The 20,595-nt window shown below is 38.9% G+C and overlaps 2 protein-coding genes across 2 annotated transcripts; both read right to left on the bottom strand.

Moving 5' to 3' along the window:
• Positions 1 to 576: 576 nt before the first annotated feature.
• Positions 577 to 8,610, bottom strand: rps15a (ribosomal protein S15a). Its single transcript, XM_041785622.1, has 5 exons — positions 8,526 to 8,610; positions 7,529 to 7,666; positions 7,217 to 7,296; positions 5,823 to 5,908; positions 577 to 704 (listed from the first exon to the last, which is right to left on the bottom strand). The coding sequence occupies exons 2-5, from the start codon at positions 7,659 to 7,661 to the stop codon at positions 611 to 613; spliced, it is 393 nt and encodes a 130-aa protein (XP_041641556.1). The 5' UTR covers positions 7,662 to 7,666; positions 8,526 to 8,610; the 3' UTR covers positions 577 to 610.
• A 4,630-nt stretch (positions 8,611 to 13,240) lies between these two features.
• Positions 13,241 to 17,778, bottom strand: notum2 (notum pectinacetylesterase 2). The gene is made up of 11 exons (XM_041786189.1): positions 17,465 to 17,778; positions 17,230 to 17,282; positions 16,571 to 16,666; positions 16,378 to 16,438; positions 15,748 to 15,860; positions 15,512 to 15,614; positions 14,918 to 15,106; positions 14,636 to 14,736; positions 14,201 to 14,348; positions 14,047 to 14,094; positions 13,241 to 13,544 (listed from the first exon to the last, which is right to left on the bottom strand). Exons 1-11 carry the CDS (start codon positions 17,776 to 17,778, stop codon positions 13,241 to 13,243), a joined length of 1,530 nt encoding a protein of 509 aa, XP_041642123.1.
• Between the last annotated feature and the right edge of the window lie 2,817 nt (positions 17,779 to 20,595).

Below are 20,595 nucleotides of genomic sequence, written 5' to 3'. Positions count from 1 at the left end.
GATAATATTAGGTTGTTAGCACCTTCTGTGGTTTCTGATTGTTCAAATTGTTGGCCCTTTTGATCGACCACGTCATGCTTCTATTACAGCTCAGTCAATTTGGACGGTGGCGATAAGCAAACCAGTTAGCTTACGTTTCACTTTAAGATCTCATCAGGCCATACTGAAGGGATTAGTGAAATGTTTCCATGTCTGTATCCGTAGATGTTTGGTCCTGTCTGAAAAACTGTTTTGTTGAAATTGTGCACAGTAGCCATAAACTAAGATTTTCAGAAAAACGTGCTGTCACCTAACACTGAACTTTGCCTTTTATGGCATATTCTACCTGTCAGATGAATGTTAACTGGCCTGTTCTCAAGAAGCTATGCATGTGTAAGTCATGGTCCCATCAAGGACATTCTGTATATACCACAGCAGCTGTCCATTTGTGATTCTATTAAAACATAGCATCCGCATGGTCTAGCCTTGAAAGAATAACTGCTAATAAACCTTTTACTTAAAGGTGTAGCTGTAAAAAAAAAAAAAAACCTCTCCACAGAAATAACTGTGTGAAATAAATCACAGCAGACAAGCAGCTTTCTCCTGGTTGTTTATTTGCAGTTCTTTACATTTAGAAAAAGAATCCAAGGATTTTGCCTCCTGTATGTTTCCGTCTGGCCTCTTCGTGGTCCATGATGCCAGCTGAGGTGGTCAGGACAATGTATCTTTTGAAAAAAAAAAGCAGGTAAGTCAGAATAACACATCAAAATGCTGGTGATACAGACAAGGAATGCACAGTCATTCATTACATGCATAAATCAACTAACATCACAAAATTATTCAACCATCAAAGAGAAAACAATGAATGTTTTGTGAACTTCCACCATATTTTCAACACAACATTTTAACAGGAAGAGTCCATCCCATAGTTCAAGGTCTTTGAGTATTTGATTTGCAGGTTCCATTTCCATCACAACGTATCACTTTCATCAGGAAAACACTTCAATATTCAGCCATCATTAAACCTCTTATTACGTTCACCAAGAATTTATATTAACAGAAGGTAACCATAATAATTCTTACTTCAAAGCTAATGCAGGAACTAAGAACTCTTCTTCTTTTTGGGGGGGGGATGTACAGACATACAGAAACAAACACTTGAAGGAATCATCAAGTGTTTCTTTTATTGATAGCTGTCAATATAACAACTGTATAAATGGCAGGGTCTGGTTTGTACTGTCTGCATACAAGACAGAAAACAAATAATTCCCTATTCATTCTCTCCATCCATCTCTGTAATTATTTATGCATGTCTACAAATGGCAGTGTTGGAAAATAACTTTTTTGACATCTGAAAGATTTAACAAATAACTAAATTATTTAAAAATTTTCTCTCTCTTCACCGTTTTCCACACACACACCATATGTCTCCGTCTCCTCCTGTTTTCTCCAAGTCTGTGAGATCTTTTGTCAACACTCCTACGTTTATAAAGGTTGAAGAGTGTCTGTCGTAATCTGCATGTGGATGAGGTTTACGTAAGAGCGTAAATAACGATTATAAATATCAACAATAGCATCAGGCACTATGAGAAACATGCACGCAAGGAATAAAAAGACACAGAAGGGATCGTCCACCAGTTTATTTATCCCGGATGAAAGTATTTAAAATGATAAAATGACCATCAGGTGACCTGCAGAAGAGCTGCTCAGTCAGTCTGTACAGGAACTGATCCCCTCTGATATTAACGGCACACCTGCCCTGACACACCTGTGAGGGGCTGTGCGTATTTCTGCCTGCTGTGGTGAGAAGATCAAGAGGGAGCTGGTACAGATATGAGCCCAACTGTCACTAATTTTAACCACATTTCCTGCCGGTGTGTCAGTTTGCAGCGTGATGCACAGGAGATTGCAGGATTTTCCTGCATTACAAGTAGCAGACTTGTTGCAAGAATTTAATAAGTCGTGTGCAACTGCTGCAATCTCGCGCCAAAATTCAGCGCTCATTTAACTATCTTTGACGTAAAACAAGCAGGACATCGGTTCATACATGGCTTTAGAGGATAAACCAGTTACATCTGTCATGATACTGAGTCAAAGCATCCCAGCACACATGTGATATGGGGAGGAGGAGGCAGGAATCTCTGGTCACTGAGCAATGTGGGTTTGTTCAGTTCTGCTCATAGTCAGAGGGAACAAGCAGAAAGCCGGGACTCAGAAATTACATGCATTCGTGTAAGCAAGATAAATAAAATCAGGCTATTTAGTTTGTTTAATAAAGGGACAAGGTATAGACTTGCTCTATAGGAGCAGGTGATCTGGCACTATATAGAAAATACAATTAAATAAAATTAACTCTGACTGATGCTGAGAAAATGCAGGAAATCAAGCCTGTTCCAAAAAAATAATCAAATAACAATCAAAGTTTCGGTGTGAGAGTGCAAAAAATAATCAGCACCGTATGAGATAGTTTCTTTTTTAACATGCAAAAAAAAACTGTTGTTCCATATGCACCAATATATCAATTTAACATCTGTATTGATAAATATCAGCCTGTTGACAACACCGGTCTGTTTGAAAATGATGTGTCATGAACAGAAATCAGCGGATATTTATCTGCCCTGTCATATCAATTTAATTCTGGTAAGCTTTTACACAAAGCGTACTCAGAACAGGGTTTTCATTGAGCAGAAGAAGTCTCCTGTGGGACAAACTCTGTTCTGATTTTATGGCCAAGCATGAGAGAAAATGTTGGCAGGCTCTTTACAGAGTCTTGCACCGATTTTCAAAACTGGTGTATCTTCACCAAATTTGTCTGCCTTTTCTAGATGTTGATGTTTCTTTATGCTTCTCAAAACTGCCACACACCTAATAGTTGACTGCCTGCCTTTTGTTTAGGATACTGAAATTATTAAGTCAACCCCTTGCAGTCTAGTCAGCCTCTATCTCGACAACTCCTCTTGCACAATAACAGACAAGACCATTTAAATCTCCAATTACTGCATTACCCTACACAGAAGTCCCTCATTCTTACAGAAAACAGTTGTGTTTAGAGCAGTGGTTCTTACACCTAACCCTCCAATTTCCATATACAGGTGAATCGTACTGCGGAGCACATCATTCCATCTCTAGTCTATCAGAGACCATAGCCAGCACTCCAGACCTGCAGCGGCGCGTGCCTAGAGCGCCACTCTGCTCCCCCCTCAGATATGCTGCAGGTCTAATATCAGCGCTGGCCACTGCCAAACCTTGTATATTCACTGTTGTCCAGAAAGCACCAACCATGGAAGTCACACGTGTAGAAAATCAAAATAAAACAATGCCTGATCGTAAATCACTATATCAACATTACGTCCAATCCTGCAGCGAGAGCAAAGGGTCACCAAGAGGTCAGTGGGTCACAGAGCTACAACGGCGCCATTGATGAGGAAAAGTTAACTTTTGGGGATATTTAGCCAAAGATTTTGCATAAAACCACAGATCCTTAAGCAAACATTAACCTTTCAACTTCCTAATGTAATCACTCAATGGCGGAAGCAATAATACCATGGACTTATACTGGAAAGGATGATAAATTAACCCCAAAAGGTAAAATAGTCCGCTGTTGACATACTATTCCTGCGTGAACTCGCAGTTCTCCTGTGATCTCTTCCTGCTGATCAGGTCTGTGCGCCGCAGCGCTGCACTCTAGACCTGCTTCCATTGGACGAGGTTGCTCACCTATAGGCTGGACCAAACCCGCAGCACACTCGTCCTATGTGGAAATTGCAGGTAAGTTCAAGCCTATATCTCAAGGTGCACAGTAGTCAAATTCATGCTTAACATCCTCTTGAACATGTGTTAAGAGTATCTCGAGTTGTTGCATGGCTTTAGTAATAAAGTGACATTCTCAAAGTAGACCAAGCCTTGCCTCAACGGCCAAGTGGGGCACACCATTTTGGAGCCACAGGTTTGAATAAACATCAGACATTAACACAGGGACAAGGTTTAGACTTCAGGTAATGCTTTGCTTCAAATGTTGTCTTAAAATTATAGCTTTACCTTTAAGGAGTATACAAGCAATACCTTCACAGTGGTTACTATCCACAGAAATTAACACTTTATAACAATATAACATATGCTGCTTCTACTGTTTTAAGTCATTCTCATTTAGATTAAGAAAAAACATACAAAAATAAGGAAAATAGGATTTTCTGTAAACTATTCTAAAAGATCACACCAGAATGTTTGCATGATGTGCAGAGTATAACATCTCTACTGGAAAAATCATTTTAGCTCACATTTCAGGTTAATGAAATATTGCACCTTCAGCAATGTGAAAATTGCAGGCCATACTGTGTTTAGTCTCAATTTCAACTACTTGCCCAGCCCTTATTTGTTCTATGAAACAAATGTAAAAAGACCCTTTAAAGCTCTCATTACATCAAGCCAAAGATTAATTATAATAAACTACAAATTTCAAACTAGGACGATCTGCTAATTCATGTTGCAGGGAAAAATTTTTTAAATTGATACACTTTAAAAGTTTCTAAATCTTAGAAACTCTCTGTATCATGCAAACTGCAACTCTTCTAGCATCACTAGTTTTAAAGCTTCTGATTATTTCTTATTCTTGTGGCTGAATTATCAATATGTTTATTAATTGGTCTCAAATGCACCAGGGTCATGTGCCTGATGCTATGTAGAAGCTTACTATAACGTGCTAAAATGCTTATTTGTTAACCTGAGATAGTGATTTCTCTAAAACAAGTGATGTTCTAAATATCTTAAAGGGATAGAGAGAGGGGGAATAGATGCAGACATGAGGGAGTGAGTTATAAATGCTCACTGTACAGCTGTCACTTTTCTGTGGCAGCCTTTCATAACAAGTCTTGTCTCTGTGGATGAATGCAGTACTCATTTTCTTAAATTACTTTGCTAATATCCAACACTGAAGGCTCCTCACCCAAAGAGCAGGGCTGACACAGGTACAAACTGCACTGCTGTAAAGCAGTTGATTGTGACAGACAAGCATTTAGGCCAAAAATGATCAAAACTGAATAAATCTAGGTAGAAAACAGACTGGATAAAGCCATCTGTGATTCAAAGTGCCATCTTAAATTTAAGACCTCTCAAGTGAGTCTAAGACTTTTTAAGAATATTTATGACCTTCATCTCAAAAGTCCAGTTTCAGACTTAAAGACTTCACAAGGATCTGCAGGAATCCTGAACCAAGTTATCACATAAAACAGCAGAGAAAACGCAACACAAGATTGCTTTTCTCTGACTATCTGAGCAAGAACGGCTACAGCAAGACAAATATCAAGAGCTTTAGGACTATGGTTAGCTACACACCAGATCTCAGGCCAAATTAATTCTGCCTTCGACAGAATACCAACAGTTACAGAGCAGACCAGGAAGCATCACAAACCAAGTACAACAAAAGAAGACCAAGTTGGGTTTTTTCTTCTGAAGTCAAGTTAATTACACACAGTCTGTGAGATCTCAAATCTGGAATCAACCTCCTGAAACTGTTCAAACGGAATGTGTGGCCTTGTGGTCCAGCCAATCATTCTACAGCAGTGGTTCCCAGATAGTTTGAGCGAGACACTACTGTGCCTTGAGGAGGTCTGATTGCCATCACTTCAATTTTACAATGACAAAAGAGACTGGCAAAAAACAGTGAAAACAGCAGGTCTGGAGACTGCAAAGGATTGGTAACTATCAGTTTGCTCCATCATCTGCCCCCCACCCCAATTAAAACAGATTTCAATTTCAAAATCTTCTGAGTAACAAGACAAAATTCTTCCAGTTCAATATTAAATCATAAGTTATTGAGTTTTAGAGAAGTATGGTGTTACTCTTACCCAAACTGTCTTGAGGGCAGCAGGTTGTTCTGCCACTTCTCCAGGTCCTTGAGCTGGAGATCAAAACGTGGACTAATCACGCCACACTGTCAAGAAAAAGCATATATTTACATACAGCACGTTAAGGTATACAATTAGAGGCTGCACAATGAAAGACAACCTCAGTGTTGCTCTTTCACCTTTTTCCTAATGAAATCAAAATTATGATGCACAACATTATATGCACTGTGAACTATTAAGACAATTTTCCCAGGGACCATGCACCATTTCAAAAAAGTAGTTATCGGGGTTGCTTAGAAGTATTGTTGGAATACTCATTTCCTTTTCCATGTGCTTATAGGTCTGCCTCCGGCAGCTTAATCTACCACAAATACTCAAATAATAACCACTTTCCCTTTTAAACAGGGGCTCAATTATAATTTATTCTAAATGGAGCAGATTTGCTCTTCTTTAAAGTAGCATTTGTTACAGGTGATGCTACTCAACAAATCAAATCCTTTATTCAGTCAGGCTTGCAAATGAATACAGAAACACTCAGGAGTCTGACAAGTGCAGACAGAAACATGGGGATATGAAAAGAGAATTTTTTTAGACAGCGAAAAAACGCAATCCCTTCAACCGCTGGCTTGAAAGAGAGAAAGACTGCAGCTACACTGGGAGTAACATGCTATCATAGCACTGGTTTTAGCTTCCACATGACAGCTTTCTACCTCATCTGATCACCTCAGCCATTAAGAGCTCTCCCAAATGTTGTAGAATGTCCTGTTAGTTAAAATATTTATCTGATGCTGAAATCCATGTTGAAATTAGCAGAAAAGTTTTTTTTTATGGTTTAATGTCAAAGTTACCAGATAACCCCCAGCTAATAATATTTACCATACCACATTTGAAGTTTACTTTTTATTTGACTTGTCAGTCATCTGTTGTCTGCCTTCAGGCATTTATAAATGTACTACACATCATGTAAAGGCCTGGTAAGTTCTGCACTCAGTTACATAAAGGCTCTGCTAAATATTTTGAGAATTAATTGCATATACATTTAATATGATTTATAGGATAAAGGAATTTACATTTACATCAAACGTCAGATTAATCTGACTGCTTGTCTTCATAAATGCAGTAGTAGCCATGTACAGTTATATAGAAAATTTAAGAGTCAATCGAACCATGATAAATCAAATTACACTGCAGTATCAACTCAAATTGTTGGCATGCTAATACTAAACAAATTGTGAGACCAGTGAAGATGCACAGCTCTACTTGGAAAAACATTTAGGCCTATGTGCAAGTTTTGAAGAGCAGCTTTTAGCAAGCCTGAACATTTCTAATATGATTCATGCCAACACCAATTGAAAAAAGCTGGTCTGAATTTTTAAGAACAATTAAAAGTTTACCTTGTTCAGCCTGCCTGTGAGATTGACGACAATTTTTCCAGCTCTGTGGTCATCAATGATCTCAAACTCACCAATGTAACCTGCAACATATAAAGAACATTATTATTAAGCTCAAAGGCTGCCACTCCAAAATGACCTACTCAAACAAGATATTTAAACAATACACCCAACAATTCCCTCTGGCAACCTTTGTGAACTTCAAGTAAGTCTAACAGCACAGACCAAAGCCCTTCACAGTTATATTGCCATCTAGATAGGACATATTACAAAGACAGTTTAAAATCCACAGAAAAAGATAATCAAGCCACTCACCGTGCTTCATCATGACGGTTAAGAAGCGCACAATAACCTTGGAGCAGGGCCTGATGAGGACCTGGCGTTTCCCACGCTTCTCAGCATTGTTGATGCTTTTCAGAGCATCCGCGAGAACGTTCATGCGCACCATGATGCCTGCAGACACATGAAAGATAGGTATTACACTTTAATACAGGCATGAAAGTACCTCAATGTAACGACCATGCCCTGCTTTCAATTTAATCCCACATCGTGACACTTTTTCAAATCAGTCTGTCCCGTCACCTCCAATACTTTACAGGTTATGACATTATGCCACTAAAGATCCTTCCTCATTCACCTCGTCTTTACTTCTAAAAAAAAAAAAAAAAACAAAAACACTCGCATACTGAAACAATAGAAAATTAAATACACTTAAAACACTGGCTTAATCTAATGACCGATACCCCTCCATCTTTAACACTTGTCTACAGTAACAACAACATGGATAAATGCATCAAGTTCAAAAAGCGTAAACAGTGAATACAATTCCAGTTTTTCCTCGCATTGTTTAATATTATATTAGCAGTTTCTGGCACTTCTTCAACGCATGGTCCTTTACGGATAGATAGCTCCTTAGCCTAGCCCCTAGCCCACTCCACTAGCAAAGTATCTCTTTACAGTCAAACGCAGTGGTCAACGTAGTTAAATAAAACGCGTATTGAACGAAACACAAGGAAATTAATAGATTTCATGGGAACAACTATCGAAAACGAAATTAATCTATCAATCGTCAAGCTAGCTAAACTAATATAAATGTGCTTTAGAAGCACCGTTCCCCAGGGCCGGGAAGGGGGCTACGACACCGAAGTTTGGCTAAAATTTTCTTTCCAGTTCAACAGATTCTGGCGATAATCATCTCAAATCATGACTATAAACCTTCGCTTGAAGATGACCACAAAATTGGAACATTTAATGTTAAGATGCTTAAGATACTTTAAAGATTGAAGTCAACAGTGTAAAAAGAACACCTTACCGGTTCTGCAATATGGCGGAAAGAGGAAGTAGAAAATACTGCAAGTGCATTATGGGAAAAAATCCAAGATTTCTTATAAGCAGAGATGGCCTACTCCACGATTTAAAAAAAGATATTGTATCATTTTATGGCATTTTACAGTATGTTCTTTACTGTTCCTCCCGATATATATATGAGTTATAAAATTACACACATTCTTTGATATGTCGATTAAAAATCATGACTGGTTAAATCTAGGCATAGTTATCGGTTAAAACTAAGGGGAAAATTATTTCAAACATGCTTATATCTGTGAAAGACAGCAAACGTCTTTATTCCCATTTCTGTTGTCCCGTGACCCTTTCAGGTATGGGGTTTTGCAATTGACTATATTTTGATCGATTTTCTGATAATATAATACATATATTGTATTTAATATATACTGCCAGACCTGTATTATGTACACATTTTATGTGTAACCTTCCCTTTGAGTTGATTTAGACTTCTATGTTGGCTTTCTGTTATGTGTAGTGTAACCACAGACGGTCGAAAGAACATCATATGTCTATGTTCAAAGTTACGCTTGAGAGTAAAAGATCTTCTGTCTTTTAGATATGTTAATGAAGTATACAGCAGCGTCACCTAGCGTTGTGGATGAATGACTGTATTCGAGTGGGTGACGTTCACCCTTTAGCCCGAAACTTTGGCCCTTATTTCTTCTGAACGTATAAATTTGGGAGCAGAATTTCTTATATCATGTGCACTAAATCTGAATTTTCCCGAAACATATGTGGCATTTGAAATTCTCACTGGATTTTGAATTTATCCCCTTGTTTGTAACTTGAACACCTAAATTTGTTATACAGTGTGACATGAACTTTTTTGGGTATAAAAATTAAATAATGTTCTTATTTGTCTTAATTAGTCAAAATTATTTATCATTGTTTTCTTTGGATAACATTTCTATTTTTCTAGAATGAAAAGAGTTGGACAGAGTCCTTATTCAAAAATACATTTTAAACAATTTTAAGAAGCAAAATTAGAAATTTGTCATAATGCCTGTGATTCCTACTTGTGCTGTATTCATATACTCATCTTTTATTTTCCAGTGTCAGAAAAAAATAACACCATATAATGAAACACATCATTTCAAATTTTTAAAATAGAGAAACATTTACTTTTATACATTTATCATTAAAAAAAGGTCAGTATGGAGGTTCCAGAGATTGGTTATGGTCGTTTTTAGCAGGCCAAAACTTATCCCAGACTTAACCTTTCATGCATGCAGCATTCAGATTTAGATCACCAATATAAGATGAGCTCTCTTCATGAAATAATCTGCTATGTTTGGTTTAGGTGAAGAGTATCAACTGGGGAGAACATCCAGGAGGAGGAACTTATCAAAATAAATCTCAGCCACAGTTAACAGCTGCACTTCCACAACCATTATAGGCTGCAGGCATGGGACACTGAACTGATTTTGTTCATGTACCAAAAGATTATCTCCAATTTGGATTTTTGCTTTCACATGAAACTCTGCAGCTTGATTTGGACATTTTCAGGATTGTAGTACATGTGTGAAAGAGGCTCATGAAAAAAAAACAATTATCTGTTCAATGTATTTTACAGTCATATTTCAGTTAGCTTATTGTTCTTGATACAATGTGTTTAGTCAACTGACAGCAATCTATGCCACTGGCTCACAATGTATATCTTAGTTTGTAGCATTATAAACCAAACTAAGCTAATATTTCTCAACACTTGACACATCTTTTGTGCATCAAGAAAATCTACACCGCGTTCCACATTATTATGCAAATGATATTTTGTCTCAGATTTTCCTAAATACTAATGCAAATGACAGTCAGAACGTTTTTCAAGTCATCAGCCATTAGAGCACAATTCAAATGTTTTTGAACAAACTTCATAATGACAAAAATTATTTTTTAAAAAATAAAAACCTCAAAATGCACTGTTCCACATTATTAAGCACAACAGCCTTTTAAAACATTTTATAGGTTATAAAGAACTGAAAATGGTCATTTGTAGAAATTGCAGCATCAGGGGGCCATATTTACTGAAATCAAAGCTATTTCAATCAAAAACATCTTAACAGGCCAAGTTCCATGTTAACATAGGAGCCCTTCTTTGATATCATCTTCACTATTCTTGCATCCATTGAACTTGTGAGTTTTTGGTGAGTTTCTGCTAGAATTTTTTTTGCAGGATGTCAGAATATCCTCCCAGAGCTGCTGTTTTGATGTGAACTGCCTCCCACCTTCATAGATCTTTAGCTTGAGGATGCTCCAAAGGTTCTCAGTAGGGTTGAGGTCAGGGGAGGATGGGGACCACACCATGAGTTTCTCTCCTTTTATGCCCATAGCAGCCAATGACACAGAGGTATTCTCTGCAGCATGAGATGGAGCATTGTCATGCTTGAAGAAAATTTTGCTACAGAAGGCACTGCTCTTCTTTTTGTACCATGGAAGAAAGTGGTCAGTCAGAAACTCTATATACTTTGCCGAGGTCATTTTCACACCTTCAGGGACCCTAAAGGGGCCTATCAGCTCTCTCCTCATGATTTCGGCCCAAACATGACTCCGCCCCCTCCTTGTTGACGTCCCGGCCTCATTGGGACATGGTGGCCATCCACCAACCATCCACTACTCCTCCATCTGGACCATCCAGGGTTGCACAGCACTCATCAGTCAACAAGACTGTTTGAAAATGAGTCTTCATGTATTTCTGGGCCCACTGCAACCATTTCTGCTTGTGAGCACTGGTTAGGGGTGGCTGAATAGTAGGTTTATACATGACTGCAAGCCTCTGGAGGATCCTGGGACTCCAGAGGCACCAGCAGCTTCAAATACTTGTTTGCTGCTTTGTAATGGCATTTTAGCATCTTCTCTCTTAATCTGATGTATTTGTCCGTCAGAAACCTTCCTCATTATGTCTTAATCTGCACAAACCCGTCTGTGCTCTGAATCAGCCACAAATTTCTTCACAGTACGATGATCATGCTTAATTTTTCCTGAAATATCAAATGTTTTCATTCCTTGTCCAAGGCATTACACTATTTGACACTTTTCAGCAGCAGAGAGATCCTTTTTCTTTCCCATATTGTTGAAACCTGTGGCCTGCTTAATAATGTGGAACATGTGGAAAAGTGCATTTTGAGGTTTTTATTTAAAAAAAAAATAATAGTTATCATTATGAAGTTTGTTCAAAAAAATTTGAATTATACTCTAACTGTTGATGACTTGAAAAATATTATGACTGTCATTTGCATTGATATTTAGAAAATCAGAGAAAAACGTTGTTTGCATAATAATGTGGAACGCGGTGTAATTATGCTATGCAATTACATTTACTGCAATTAACCTTTAAAATCAAGACACAGTTTATTAAGAACACACTGAGATTAAAATGCATACGGATCCAAATAGAGGCTAATAGCAAAAGAAAGCTTTTTAGCGTTATGCACTGATTAAGAAAGATTTTTTTCCTTTGATCCACATTGAATGAGTAAAATGCACAATTTATGTGGCATCCAAATGCACATGAACTGGTAGCTGTGCTCTGCTCAAAGCTTTTCACTAATAATTCAGTTTAGATAAAAAGAGAGAGAATGCCAACAGAATTAAATGTACTACAAACAGTTCTGATCCCTGATCCAGTTACAGTTATCAAGAAAAAATGTTCAATAGATGCAGTAAATGAGTTTGATACAGATATTCAGGAGGTACATCCAGGTCAAATCCTCTTTTTGAAACACTTCAGAAAGTACCTAAATGAAAAAAAAATGCAATATTATTTGTAAATTTCATGGAAAACACTGACATAGTGAGTGTTTTCAATGTTGAAACCTAAATAAAGGGCTATATATTTATTTTTAATATCTCAGTGCATTTCACTCGATACATTTTATCTATGCAGCTGAGTGATGACAAACAATAAGGTTGTTTCTTCTTTGGAGAGATTTTTAATTGCAGACTTCAAATTTCAAATAGGTGAACTCCTGCTGGCATACACTGAAAAATATCAATATCTAATCACACTTTATTACATGCACATAAAATATATTTATATATTATGTATTGTATACATACAGTAAGTTAGCATAGCATCAGGAACTACAGACTAAAAACATCACAGAAATCACAATCAGTGTCTTTGGAATTGTGTGTGCAAAATGATGGCAAAGAACAGATTTTTATGTTCTTAGTTGTATTGTCTACATGAAAATCAAGACTTGTATCCTCATACATTAGTAATAGCTGTTATTGTGTGCAATGTTCAATGATTAGACAGAAAATACACCTTTATTGAAAGTTAATGCCAACGCTTACAACTATAGTAGTTGTAGTGCAAATGTCTCTTGGTAATTATTTAACTCTACTACTGTGTTCCAGAGTCTGATTTCATGTAAAGTTATCAGATTAAAAATGTTTGATAGGAGGTACAGTATGCCTCCTAAACTTTAATCCAGTAGAATTAGCACTTTCCTCTGGTGGCCAGTAGAGGGACAGCTGAACCACTCAGACTATGGCACAATGACAGAACCATCAGCCAAGTCACCAGTTGAACACAAACATGAAGCATGGTGGAATGCTGAGCAGCATGAGACACATTTACCAAATATCTGAACTACTTCTGGAGATATACTAACATTTCAACACATCTTCCCTCAATAAACCTTTGTTTGCTCTCTCTTTAGAAGCAATCCATGTTAACACTTAGCCACCATTGCTGGCCAAGCTAGCCAAAGAATATTCATCCTCTTGAGTATCCAGGCCCAGTTTCTGGGGGTCAAGACCCATAGCTACCAGCATCTGGACAAGGGTGAGCTCCTGCTGCGTGGCCTGGTCCACCAAGGGTGGGCAAGTGGGGTTGCACTGGGGCCACTGACAGCTGTCCAACAGGTGGAAAGGACAGCCTTTAGCTGGAGTTCTGTTGTTGCGGGTTGCCTCCAGACTCCTGTCCCAGCAGTGCAGGGCACGTGGCAAGGAGTTTCCTCTAACTTGGAAACTTTTCCAGTTGCTGGGTAAACAGTAAGACAGATAATGAAGCAATCAAAGTGAGAGTAAGAGTAGGAAAGAAAGCACATCTGAAAGGGACTCTGACTTTAAACCTTGATTAATGTGTGTCTGCTCATCTTCAGTAGGCTACCTCCTTCAGTGTGAAAGCTACAGCAGAAACAAGTGAAACTTTACAAAAATCCTGCTGGAACATACATCAAATGATAGCAGTTCCTTAGTTCCTTCCTATAAAGAACTTAATAGCTTGACTCAGTGGAGCTAGCTAAGACTGCAGTGACCCTTCCATGTTCAACCTGTGCAGACAAATTATAAGGGTGGGGTACCCGGGGTGAGGGAAAGTGTGAAGTGGTATTTGGTGACATGAAGAATGTTGCTGATGACAGGCAGACCAAAACAGCAGCATGAGCTCACAAAGTACAGATGACTTCATGTGGGAGAGAGAATTTTAAAAATATATATCTAGAAGTGAAAAAGTTCTTTGTAGCAAAAGCTGTCATACATACCTTTTCGTAATCATTGTGTGGGAGAGGCAGGAAGGAGCAAAAACACCCCTAGAAATACACACAGGGAAATACAGTCTCAGTCTGTCTGTAAAGTTAGTCACTTATCCTGTATTATATGTGATTGTGTTGTGAAAACAAGTCTTAATAAACTTACGTGACATCTCTTAATGAGTTCTTAAGCAGCCTGCCCAGGTTCCTTATGTACTGCCACTGTTCCTCAGACATACTTTGTCCTCCCATATAGATGTTTTCCACTCTCAGCTGCTCCTCATCAAACAGCCACTGCACAACAAACAGGGGAGCTACAGGGCAAAAAGTTCAGTGTTTAAGTTGCTCTAGTCACTGTACTCATATTAGAATTAAGTAAGCTAAAGCAATGTTTCAGGTAACACCATACTGTAACAAAAGTTACTTCATAAAACTTTACATCTAGATGAATTTTTGTGAAATCAATGACAGAGATCAGGTAACTTCAATTCAAAGAGTTAAAATAGCTAGTTTTCGTTTTTGTGAAGCAGCATTTTAATGCACATTACTTTATAGCAGCTTAGGTCAAATATAATCAGTTTAGGCACTAGCTACAACTCACAGGTCAAAGTAGAGTATAGTCTGTGGCCAAAGAAGCAATGCCACTCCTCCCCTCTCTTATAGAGCTGCCGACAGCTATCAGGCACAGCCCCGTTCCACAGCCTGAAAAAGAACTCACTGTCAATACACAACGACCTATGGATCAGATGTTTTAGACAATAACTCAATTCAACTAAGTAGAGCCAAATAAAAAGCAAAAGACAGTTAATCTATAGGTTTAATTCAGGTTTTTAACTAGGTGCGTTTACATCAAAACTGTAACCTTCAAAATGCAAAATTCCACCTGAGCCCTATCTTGATAGCATCCTCAGGAGAGCAGGAAACCGTCTCAGGGCAATTAGGAGATCTTTGCTGTTGACTCTCGAGAAACCATCCAGAGTCAACGAGGCCTCGGACCTGAGTCTCTGCACCAAGTTGTGCCATTTGACTGGCTACCCTGTCAATGTTCAGCAAAACACCTGTTCCACCAGCGCTGCAAAAGGGACAAGAAGCTCAATAAACAGCTTGGCTGTGAAAATGCCATTGTTATCAGGGGTATCAAAATGACAGTGGATGTCAGTTAATAACTAAACAAATAAGCTCTCTTTCAGTCAATGAATGTATTTTCAAGGCTAGGTGATGCTTATAACCATGTTACTAACCTGGGAGAAATGTTCACCATTACAGGCAATGCCCTTTAATAGACATTATGTCAATGTTAACAGCTGACTACATATCTCTCTATTGTTGACAACGAGGATGCACCATAAATAGGACCTCTCTTGTGTAATTTTAGGTACAGGAATGGTCCAAAAGGGGAAAGGTATGCAGGGTCTTGTCCTAAAGATGAAGTCAGCACAAGAGTGCTGATGATAAAACAGGTTTTGATAAAACTAACCTCGTGCCAGCCAGCATGATGACCTTGGCCTGCTTGATTCCTTTTGGGATGAGGTCTCTGATAACCTCCTGGATGATCAAGGATCCCATAAAGGTGTATTCAGCTGATAATAAAAACACACCCATCACATGACTGGGAGCATCAAACATACAGAATGCTAGATTTTAAGATTTTTTCATAAAAACAAGAGTGGAAAAAATATGATAAAAAAAAAAGAAGGACCAGGAGAAACTGACTCGCATTGAGATTTCTTTCTCTCTCTTTTTCTCTCCCCTGTCGTGGTCTTGGAGGAGGAGTTGGTGCAGGCCCAGTGCCACTCCATACATCACTGGAACAGTATGGGATGAATCTGCAGAAAAGGAGACAATCACATTCGTTACACTAAGTCAGACTGCAGCTGACTTTAGCTGTGGTAGACTTTGCCTGATCTGCAGATCTTGGTTTCCAACCTGCACCCTCACTGTTTCTGTTCACTCCAATCATTCTCGCCAGCATTTTAAGACAAATTAAGCCATTTCTCTCAGGAAAAAAAGAAATCACAATCCCACCATGACATATATTCCCCAAACATAGTGGCAGGTTGGCAGAGTTAGATCTAGGAGCAAAAGTAGCTCAAGAAAAAGATCTTTCCTTCAGTTAGTGGAAACCAAAACATAGCTAGCGCTGCAGATCAATCATATCAAGTGAAAAAGTAGAGGCACAGAAAAAACTTATTTCCAGACCTTTTAGCCCAAGCTGAACATCCAGTGAACTGTGTTCCTCATCCAGCATGGATATGAATATGGCCATGTCTTGCAAATGTTTATTAGTGAGATTTTTTTGCATGACACCACCTGGGGCCACAACAAGGACACAGAACTACTTACACAATATTTGCATTATGCCAGTGTGGGCTTTCTTCTGCATTTGAGGACAAAATTCCAGTTCCTGTAAATCCAGAAGTCAGACATCAGACAGCTGCCCTCTCAAGTGGATGTAAGAGAAGTAGCACTGATTGCTAACACATAGGCTGTTGCATCATGTTGGACATGACTTTGAAAACATAGTTATCTGACCTACCTCTTTTTGTCTGAGGCCAACCTGATGAGCTCATTAGTCGGGGTATATTTTGGTATCTAGAATCACAGGTCTCTTTGCTGTAGCAGCACCAGCCACCTAAACATAAGTGAGACAAGTAGAGACAAAATCTCCACTGGTCACAGCAGGGGAGACCCTTGTTAGCCCATCATAGAAGACTGTGAGGAACTGAGAAGGCAGGAAATGCACCTGTAGCCTGGCCTGCAAACCAGGCTAGACTTGATCCAAAAACATGCAGAATGTCTTTTATTTTCACTTGATTTGTTAATTGACTTTCCCATTTCCTGCATGTCAACTACAAAGTTAAAGCAAAACACCTTTTTAGCTTGTATGGCAATGACAAAAAATGTGTTTATTTTTCAAATTTGCTGATGGAGAGTTATTTTAACAAGGTAGAATATGTTGGTTCTGGTCATGAAAACCTTTTCTAAGCACTCAGGAAATGCACACGTCAAACTGGAGGATGAGCCACATACAGCCCATCCTAAGTCTATCAGGGTGACAGGCAATATCCAAAAAAGGAGAAAAACTGAAGTTGACGATACTAGATGACATCCCCATCAAAATACCATTGGGGTGTCATGCCAAAACAAGCTGACCTTTGGGGACTAAATTAACCAGTTGAGTTTTAAAATACTCACCTTCCAGAAATAACAGCCATCGGCGGCTTCCTCGGAACTCCTTAAGGTAAAACCTGTAGAACCACAAATAAACAGGAGTGAGAAGATGGTGGAGATAAACACCCATGTATGGGCACAAAGCATGACAGTGTTAACAAGAAAACAGACAAAAATGGTTTTAGAAAATCAGAACTTGATTTTTTGCCAAGTTTTAAGGACCACCAGTGACTTAAAAATGAGATTGTGGAAATCTTACCCAGCAGTGGTTCCATCATTACATGTAACCTGGGTGTTCTTAAGAAAGTGCAACCTCATGTCGTCCATCTGTTGTCCAGCTGCTCGAGCTCCTGCAGCACCTTCCCGTCCTACTTCAGCTGAGCCTCCAGTACCTCTAGTGTTTTCAGTGCTTCCAGGAGTCAGATCAGCTGCAGGAGGAGACTGGACAGCATCGCTTCCTTGGTTCCCGCCAGACTTCCTGGCAGACTTACCACCTGCCTTAGCATTACGGTTGTTCTGGCACCACATTCCCCCGATCAGAAACAAGAAAATGGCCTGGCCCAGTAGCTTCATATCTAAGAAACGAAGAAAAAAGGACACAATCATTGTATCATTACTCACTAATTATCAGGCTACAAACATCCATGTGCAAAACATGACAATCTATGTAAGAAGGATGAGATCTTTATTAATCATGCCCTACACTTCAAATGCAACGGTCCATAGCTTGTCACTATAATTCCAAACTTTAACTGAAAAGTAACTTACCTTAATCAGATGTGTAAACTTTCAAGACTGTTGCTGGTAAAACCTGGAGTAAGTCAGATAACTAGTGCTGCAGGGGAGAAATTGAGAAGTCAGAATGCAGAGACCAGGTGTGAGACAAGGATGCCAGTCATGAGTTGTCATCAAGCCTTGACCAGGTTTTGATGAAGCCTCCAAATCAGCAGTGAGCTTTATAGTACCACCATATGGATCAGATTTCCTCCTATTTATCCTTGCAGCTTCTGCCAGGGCCTGAGATAAACTGCTGACGACACCACGCAAGGGGAGGTACTTGATGGCAAGTGGCGAGGAGAAAAGATACCATACGTGTCTCTTCAACATATCTGAAATCTTTGTTCACACCCACTAACTACCCCTCTCCCATCTGACCAGGGCTCAAGAACAAGCTCTTCTTCTCCCTACCGCCTCCCCTCCCTCCATCCATGTCTGATTCCCAAAGTTTTCATTTAAACATGTACATGGTCAGCATAACAACATAGTCCTTTTGCGTGGCATGTGACCCTTAGGTCATTGGAGCACACACCTCAAACACTTCCCGTCATGGGAATGAAGTGTAACATAAGCATGGTCAACAGCTCAATGGACACTCCTAAGAGACAGGTGGTAGACACAAGTTTACTGTATAATAAGCAAATTATGCATATTCAAACATTCACACAACAATTTCTCTTAAGAAGCTGTTTTGAAATGAAACCAGTTAAATTTGAGGTTACTTTGTATTTGACAGTAGATTTTTTTTGCAGCCAGCAGTATAGTGGGATACATCATGGCACACAGATGACAAACAGATACAGATACAGTAACATAAAACAAATGTTAAAGGGGACATATTTTACCCTTTTCAGACAAGTTTATATTGTTCTCAGAGGTCCCCAAAACATGCCTATGAAGTTTGTTCCTGAAAAAACACTCCAGTATTGGATTTTTGCATGTCTACAGACCCGTCTGTTTCAGCCCTTCTCAGAGCAAGCTGTTTCTGTGTCTGTGGCTTTAAATGTTAATGAGCTATCTGATTCCACCCCTGACCACACCCCTCCCAAGAGATGGATGTGGTACTCCTGATGTTACAGACACTTTTATCCAAAGTTTAGGACCTGACTGGGATTTGAACCAGCAATCTCGCAGAATGTAGTCAGCAGGGTAACCCACTGAGCTATCCAGCATCTCAGCTGGTAACTGAGAAGGTCAGGAGAGGAGGGCAGAACTTTCCTCCAAGTGGGGGAATCCAACCAAATCTGGGGGCGGGTGCTTACTCCCCTTGTGAGGTCACTAGTGTAAATTCTGAGAACGGCTTGTTTTAGCACACATTTTCTGAAAGTTGGAGAAAGAGAAGGGGAAAGGGAATGGATTTTTCTGGTGCTTGAGAGGATTGTGGACCAGCCAGGGGCACAAATTTTGTTAGAAAAGCCTGAAAAAGTGATTTTTGAATAAAATGTCTCCTTTAAGACATCTGAAGACATTAAAGTTATAAACTAATAGATTATAAAAACAACCACCAATCAGGATAAAGAATAGAGGAAATATCAACCTTTAAACATTTATAAAAGGATAAATACATATCCTCTTGAATCTAGCCTGCTTAAAAATAAAATTAGGACTTGAACAAATAAATTAACTAATGTGTACATCGATAGCAGCAGGAGCAAATCTGCTTTTGAATTGCTTTGTTCTGCTTTGGGACTAAAAACCTCCAAGCCATCCAAGGAGAAGAAGCTGAGAATTACTGTGCAAAGGTTTGAAAACACCGTTTAGAAGGAACCTGACATGGTCAGACAAATTCATCTTATTGTGTAAATATTTGTACCTCTTTTATGTATGTTGGACAAAAAACTTCCTAGATATCTGCATTTTGAGTAAATTTGAACTTACAAACTCACCAGGAGGCCGCCATGTTTTGGTCCACACTGGTGGTGTGATGTCATCCAGCCACAGCACTTCTCCACTGTACAGTTGTATTTCTATGCTGGGCTGTTTCAGACTGGCAGTCTGAGAGCTGCGTCTCATGCATCCAATACATACATCTCATTCACAGGGAATTTAGAGGATAGGGCTCAACAGTGAGGCTCCGGAAGCAATAATCCCAGTTATTTTCTCCATAGCGGATTCAACTGTTAGCCATATCATCAAGACAATCCAAGGAAGATTTATCATGAGCTTCCTGAGCATGAAACAATGATATATGTCCCTGCAGAAGACAAAAGTTCGCAAGGAATCAACCTCATTTTAAGAAAAACATTGTTTATTCGCGATCTCAGACAAAAATACTGCAATACCCACACCCCTTGAGTGTCACAGCACTGATTGGCAGGGTCTCTGATTACCATGGAAATGTCTACTGAGCCCACAAAAAAGTTTGTTGACTGTTGATGACGACAAATGATGCCGCCACAGTATGAAGCGATAAATACTCAAAGTGTGATATATTACAATATATTTCAAATATAATCGCTACAATAAAGACAAGTGTATAAAAAAGGCACATACATGGTTTGAAAGCTTGTTAAGCTATCGATAACAACAATTAAAATAATTCACGATAGATTGTGGAATATAAAGTTTGTCCCTCCTTGTTAGGAAATACAGTGCTTAACAAATTTATTAGAC

Source organism: Cheilinus undulatus, linkage group 4 (genome assembly GCF_018320785.1).
Source record: "Cheilinus undulatus linkage group 4, ASM1832078v1, whole genome shotgun sequence".
Taxonomy (NCBI): Eukaryota; Metazoa; Chordata; class Actinopteri; order Labriformes; family Labridae; genus Cheilinus; species Cheilinus undulatus.
This window is presented reverse-complemented; position numbering and strand designations above follow the sequence as displayed.

Bases quoted from the DNA above. Each gene is read 5' to 3' on its own strand.
- rps15a (XM_041785622.1), bottom strand. From the start codon at position 7,661: ATGGTGCGCATGAACGTTCTCGCGGATGCTCTGAAAAGCATCAACAAT. The intron at 7,297-7,528 runs GTGAGTGGCTTG...TATATGTTGCAG, and splicing joins AACCGTCATGATGAAGCACG to GTTACATTGGTGAGTTTGAG. The intron at 5,909-7,216 runs GTAAACTTTTAA...TTTTCTTGACAG, and splicing joins TCACAGGCAGGCTGAACAAG to TGTGGCGTGATTAGTCCACG.
- notum2 (XM_041786189.1), bottom strand. From the start codon at position 17,778: ATGAAGCTACTGGGCCAGGCCATTTTCTTGTTTCTGATCGGGGGAATG. The intron at 15,615-15,747 runs GTCAGTTTCTCC...TTTTATTATCAG, and splicing joins AGAAAGAAATCTCAATGCGA to CTGAATACACCTTTATGGGA. The intron at 14,095-14,200 runs GTAAGTTTATTA...GTGTATTTCTAG, and splicing joins AACTCATTAAGAGATGTCAC to GGGTGTTTTTGCTCCTTCCT.